This window comes from Megalobrama amblycephala, linkage group LG1 (genome assembly GCF_018812025.1).
Source record: "Megalobrama amblycephala isolate DHTTF-2021 linkage group LG1, ASM1881202v1, whole genome shotgun sequence".
Lineage (NCBI taxonomy): Eukaryota > Metazoa > Chordata > Actinopteri > Cypriniformes > Xenocyprididae > Megalobrama > Megalobrama amblycephala.
In genome coordinates this window covers 48,062,752-48,068,841 of record NC_063044.1, presented here as the reverse complement: position 1 = coordinate 48,068,841, position 6,090 = coordinate 48,062,752, and the positions used below count along the sequence as shown (strand labels likewise).

Genomic DNA, 6,090 nt, shown 5'->3' with positions numbered 1-6,090 from the left:
CCTTTCGTGCAATGGAAAGATTCTATGGATGTTAAAGGTTCTTTATTGAAACATAGAGTGCCAAACCTGTTCTAGTTAAAGGTGCCCTAGAATTAAAAATTGAATTTACCTTGGCATGGTTGAATATCAAGAGTTCAGTTCATGGAAATTACATACAGTGAGTCTCAAACACCATTGTTTCCTCCTCCTTATGTAAATCTCATTTGTTTAAAAGACCTCTGAAGAACAGGCGAATCTCAACATAACACCGACTGTTACGTAACAGTCAGGATCATTAATATGTACGCCCCCAATATTTGCATATGCCAGCCCATGTTCAAGGCATTACACAAGGGCAGGACGTCTGGATGTGCACAGCTGAATCATCAGACTAGGTAAGCCAGCAAGAACAACAGCGAAAAATGGCAGATGGAGCAATAATAACTGACATGATCCATGATATCATGATATTTTTAGTGATATTTGTAAATTGTCTTTCTAAATGTTTCGTTAGCATGTTGCTAATGTACTGTTAAATGTGGTTAAAGTTACCATCATTTCTTACTGTATTCACGGAGACAAGACTGTTGTTATTTTCATTTTTTAAACACTTGCAGTCTGTATAATTCATAAACACAACTTCATTCTTTATAAATCGAGAATTTAAATGAGAATTTAAAGGGGAAGCAGCCTGAATCGGCGCATATTTAATTATGCCCCAAAATAGGCAGTTAAAAAAAATGAATAAAAAAAAATCTATGGGGTATTTTGAGCTGAAACTTCACAGACACATTCAGGGGACACCTTAGACTTATATTACATCTTTTAAAAAGACGTTCTACGGCACCTTTAAATATCTTGCTGAAAAGTTTGAGAGCATAATTATGAACTATACTGGTTCTCATCAATATTTACATGCGATTACCATCATGTATCTGTCTCAGTGGTTTGGGTTGTGAACACTTAAGCCTTCTGTCCTTGTTTGGAGGATGATGATGGGATGGACCAACCCTCTTGATGCAGTTGGGGTGCGTTGAGGAGGGTATAAATCCTCATCCCTGTTTTCCCTCTCACACCCTGCTGCTCGTCATCTTGGTGGAAGAATGGCTCCTAAAAAAGCTGAACCAAAGAAGGAGGCAACAAAGCCAGCACCCCCTCCTGAACCAGAGAAACCCAAGGAGCCTCAGTTTGACCCAAAAAGCATCAAGGTATGCACACTTATGTTTTTCTGACCCAAATTTTACTAAGAGCTCAGTGTTGGATCATCAACCAATTGAAATGTGAAAATCACATTTAGTTTTTGCCAGGTGCCAGTTTTTGATTTTGTGTTGTTCATCAGCAGAACTTTAATTGATCTTAGAAAGTGTTTCATACACTGTAAAACATCAAAAGTTGAGAAAACTTAAAAGTTTAAGGCAACAAACTTCAGCAGATTTTTGTTTTAGCTTTCTCAACTTGTTTTTGTAGGAGATTTTTGAGTTTTCTCAGCTTTTTGTTGTATAAACTGAATACAACAAGTTGAGAAAACTCAAAAATCTGGTGAAGTTTGTTGCCTTAAACTTTTAAGTTTTCTCAACTTTTGATTTTTTTTTACAATGTAGATTCTTAGTCATTACTGCACTTGGTTTGATATCAAAATGAATAAGGTTAAAATGTTTCACACAAACTTCAGTCCCTTCTCAGCTGAGTGCCTTATTTCAAGACGTTATACGCTGATCTGAGACCACATATGCAACTTTAACTAATCTGATGGTCAGAAATGGGGTCTGGAGAGTGGAAGCTTATCTGAGGTCAGTATGAAAGAGCCTCCATGTGGTCATACAGCCTTCCATGCGGATGTATCCCATATTACAGATTAGCATTCCTGTCCTCTTGTCTGAGCGGTTCCTGTCCTCTTGTAGACAAAACGGATGGGGTATCACTGTAATTCCCTCTGGTCCTAGAACAGACGCTTGTTATTCTTAGTCTATGAGTAGGGGAACAGCTGACATTTGTTGAATGACCCCAGAATGCTTTGTTAGAGAATTACGAACATCTGTATTTCCATTGAGGTTTGCCATTGTTAACCACATTACGTGGTTATTATAATACTGTTGGGAAAAAAAATCCACTTTACCATTACTTACATTAATTACAATAACGCTAATCAATCAACTACCTTATAAAAGTTCCCTAAAATCTTTTTTTTTTCTCCCCAGGTTGAATTTACAGCTGACCAGATTGAAGGTAAACATATGCAAAATGAACTAGACCTACATTGATTTTTTCATCTCTCTTCCTCATACAATATTGTAATATCCTATCCACACAGAATTTAAAGAGGCCTTCATGCTATTCGACAGAACACCTACTGGTGAAATGAAGATCACTTACGCCCAGTGTGGGGATGTCATGAGGGCGCTGGGTCAGAATCCTACAAATGCTGAGGTCATCAAAGTACTTGGCAAACCCAAACCTGAGGGTGAGAGGAATAAACTTTGCTAAACATTGCACAATTAAAATGAATAATTTTTTATTCATGTTTGTTTGCTATACTCATTTTCTCTAGAAATGAACACCAAACTGATTGACTTCGAGACTTTCCTGCCTATGTTCCAACATGTGTCCAGGTCCAAAGATCAGGGCACGTTTGAGGACTTTGTAGAGGGTCTACGAGTCTTTGACAAGGAAGGAAATGGCACTGTAATGGGTGCCGAACTTCGCCATGTACTTGCAACGTTGGGTAAATACAAAACATACAAAACAGCTCCATTACTAATTAACCCAATGAGCGCTTTGTTGAATTAGGAAGAGGTTTATTGGAACATAAGCAGTTTGTTAGGTGTTTGGCTGGTTTTTACATTTACCTTGAGATTAACACCACCAGAAACAAGCGCCCATGGAGTATCACATGTCTTGCCTGCAGGTGAGAAGATGACGGAATCAGAGGTAGAACATCTGATGGCAGGACAGGAAGATGCAAACGGCTGTGTCAACTATGAAGGTCTATGAAGTTTTTTTTAAGAAACACGTTTATTCAGCCAGGATGTATTGATCAAAAGTGACAGTAAAGACTTTTACATTGTTAACAAAAATTCCATTTCAAATAAATGCTTTTCTTTTGAATTTTTCATTCCTTAGAATCCTAATAAATGTATCACGGTTTTCACAAAAATATTAAGCAGCACAGCTGCTTTCAACATTGATAATAATAAATGATTCTTGTGAATACATATATGTTTTTATATCAGATTGATTTCTGAAGGATCATGTGACACTGAAGACTGGAGTAATGATGTTGAAAATTCAGATTTACCATCACAGGAATAAATTACATTTTAAAATACACTACCGTTCAAAAGTTTGGGATCGGTAACATTTTTAATATTTTTAAAAGAAGTTTTGTCTGCTCACCAAGATTGCATTTATTTAATTAAAAATACAGTAAAACAGCAATATTGTGAAATATTATTACAATTTAAAATAACTGTTTTCTATTGGAATATAATATAAAATGTAATTTATTTCTGTGTTGGAAAAGCTGAATTTTCAGCATCATTTCTCCAGTCTTCAGTGTCACATGATCCCTCAGAAATCATTCTAATATGATGATTTGCTGCTCAAGAAACATTTATTATTATTATCAATGTTTAAAACAGTTGTATACTTTTTTTCAGGATTCCTTGATGAATAGAAAGTTCAAAAGAACCACATTTATCTGAAATACAAAGCTTTTGTAACATTATACACTACCATTCAAAAGTTTGGGGTCAGTAAGAATTTTTATTTATTTTTTTTTTTTTTAAAGAATTTAAAGAAATTAATATTTTTTTCAGCAAGGATGCATTAAATCGATCAAAAGTGACAGTAAAGACATTTAAAATGTAACAAAAGATTATATTTCAAATAAATGCTGTTCTTTTGAACTTTCTATTCATCAAAGAATCCTGAAAAAAATATTGTACACAAATATTTTGTACATCTGTACACAATAAATGTTTATTGAGCAGCAGACCATCATATTAGAATGATTTCTGAAGGATCATGTGACACTGAAGACTGGAGTAATGATGCTGAAAATTCAGCTTTGACATCACAAGAATAAATTACATTTTCAAATATTTTCAAATAGAAAACAGTTATTTTAAATTGTAATAATATTTCACAATATTACTGATTTTACTGTATTTTTAATTAAATAAATGCAGCCTTGGTGAGCAGACAAAACTTCTTTTAAAGACATTAAAAATCTTACCGATCCCAAACTTTTGAACAGTAGTGTATATTCAAATAGAAAACAGTAATTTTAAATTGTAATAATATTGCACAATATTACTATTTTAATGATTTAAAAATAAAAGACGCCTTGATGAACAATGAACATAAGAGACTTTTTTTCACAAACATAAAAAAAAAATCTTACCCATATTTGCCTCTGATCTGTCTTTCCTTTGCTCAGTATTGATAAGCTTGTGTTTTTTCCTTTTCTCCCACAGCATTTGTCAAACACATCATGGCTGGGTAAACAAATAAGGTCAGTGGTGGTTATGAATTGTAAATTCAATGATATTTGCTCATCCATGTTTACTGTTTCAAAAGGAAATGAGAAAGAATCTGAATGTCTTCTCACATTTTCCCCCTAGGCACAAATGTGACTGTCCTCTGCAGTTATCAGCAGTCCTTCAGCCCAGCTCTCCGCTCTCTAATGCCCTTGACTAATTTAGTCTTTGCATTTTTTTTTTTTTACTTATGTTGCATGGTTTCTGGTCTGGAAAAGCACATTTTAGATACTCCTGATTTGATTCTTGATCATCTGGTAAATGAAGTAGTTTTGAAGTAATTAAACTCACAGCTTCATTGACTAGCAATGCTGCACAGATGGAGGCAATTCACACACACTCTCTCTTGATCAATAAGCTAATTTATTCAAATAAATGTTATAACTCAATCAAATATGTAACCTTATCACAGTACTTTATTTAAAACAGTCTGATTTAAAACAGAACAGAATGCTAGAATGAATATATATACCCTCCTGTTCACTCCCGTTCTAAAAGAATTTTTTTTTTTTCAGCAAAGATGTATTGATCAAAAGTGACAGTAAAGACTTTAACATTGTTAGCAAAAATTCCATTAAAAAAAGGCTGTTCTTTTGAACTTTTGATTCCTTCGAATCCTTAAAAAAATGTATCACGGTTTCCACAAAAATATTAAGCAGAACAACTGTTTTCAACTTTGATAATAATAAATTTGATAATAATAAATGATTCTTAAGAATACATGAATGTTTTAAATCAGGACATTATAATTTCTGAAGGATCATGTGACACTGAAGACTGGAGTAATGATGCTGAAAATGTATCTTTGCCATCATTGCTAGCAAGCTTCATGTGATTACTGTATTTGTTATTTGATTTTACCAGAATGATCATACTTTTATACAGATGCTCACCCAGCTCACAGGAACATTATTAAAATTTGGGTTAACATTTTAAAAAAAAGTTTCTCTCAAAATTATGAACAAATATCTGTTTGTATAAAAGTATAAAAGTGATCGTGTCCGATGTGTGATACGAGAGACATGAAAGTAGTGAAATATCTGACCACCGGATGCCTCGATTGACCAATCAGAATCCAGTAGCCACTTCAAGAGTGGTTAGATTTTTGTCTGTAAACACACTTGGTTATGTTACAGACAGCTCATCCTCACGGATTAGTGATGGACATGTATGGGTCCACAGCTGACAAGTGTTAACTTACAGACGAGAGAACAGCTCTCTAAAGGCTATTGTATTTTCTTTGTGTGTCCTTGAGGCTCATGGCAACGGAGATGCTGTCATTTGTTTCCCTTATTGTTGGGCTCGACTGGAACGCAAGCATCTCCTTTGATTTTTCAACACAATGATGAATAAATAGCATATTAGCTTCAGCTGTGTCCTGTAGGATTGAGAAACAGTGAGGCAGAGCAGGCTATTGTGTTACCGACACATGGAGAGGGAAGACACACAAAACACAGTCTATAAGCAGAAGTACAAAAAGGGATTCTTCTCTGTATCACTGTGATTATTTTCATGCTAAATATATCTACAGCCTGAAATAAACTGCTACTTCCTGTTATGTTACCAGGAAACC

General features: G+C 34.5%; 1 protein-coding gene across 1 annotated transcript; it reads left to right on the top strand.

Annotated features, from left to right (window-relative positions):
• Positions 1 to 968: 968 nt before the first annotated feature.
• myl4 (myosin, light chain 4, alkali; atrial, embryonic) lies at positions 969 to 5,074 on the top strand. Its single transcript, XM_048197615.1, has 7 exons — positions 969 to 1,187; positions 2,178 to 2,205; positions 2,291 to 2,440; positions 2,528 to 2,701; positions 2,885 to 2,962; positions 4,455 to 4,492; positions 4,602 to 5,074. Exons 1-6 carry the CDS (start codon positions 1,083 to 1,085, stop codon positions 4,481 to 4,483), a joined length of 564 nt encoding a protein of 187 aa, XP_048053572.1. The 5' UTR covers positions 969 to 1,082; the 3' UTR covers positions 4,484 to 4,492; positions 4,602 to 5,074.
• The last annotated feature ends 1,016 nt before the right edge of the window (positions 5,075 to 6,090 follow it).

Coding starts and splice junctions, on each gene's coding strand:
- myl4 (XM_048197615.1), top strand. CDS start 1,083: ATGGCTCCTAAAAAAGCTGAACCAAAGAAGGAGGCAACAAAGCCAGCA. Junction 2,206..2,290: donor TACAGCTGACCAGATTGAAG/GTAAACATATGC, acceptor CTATCCACACAG/AATTTAAAGAGGCCTTCATG. Junction 2,441..2,527: donor TGGCAAACCCAAACCTGAGG/GTGAGAGGAATA, acceptor CATTTTCTCTAG/AAATGAACACCAAACTGATT.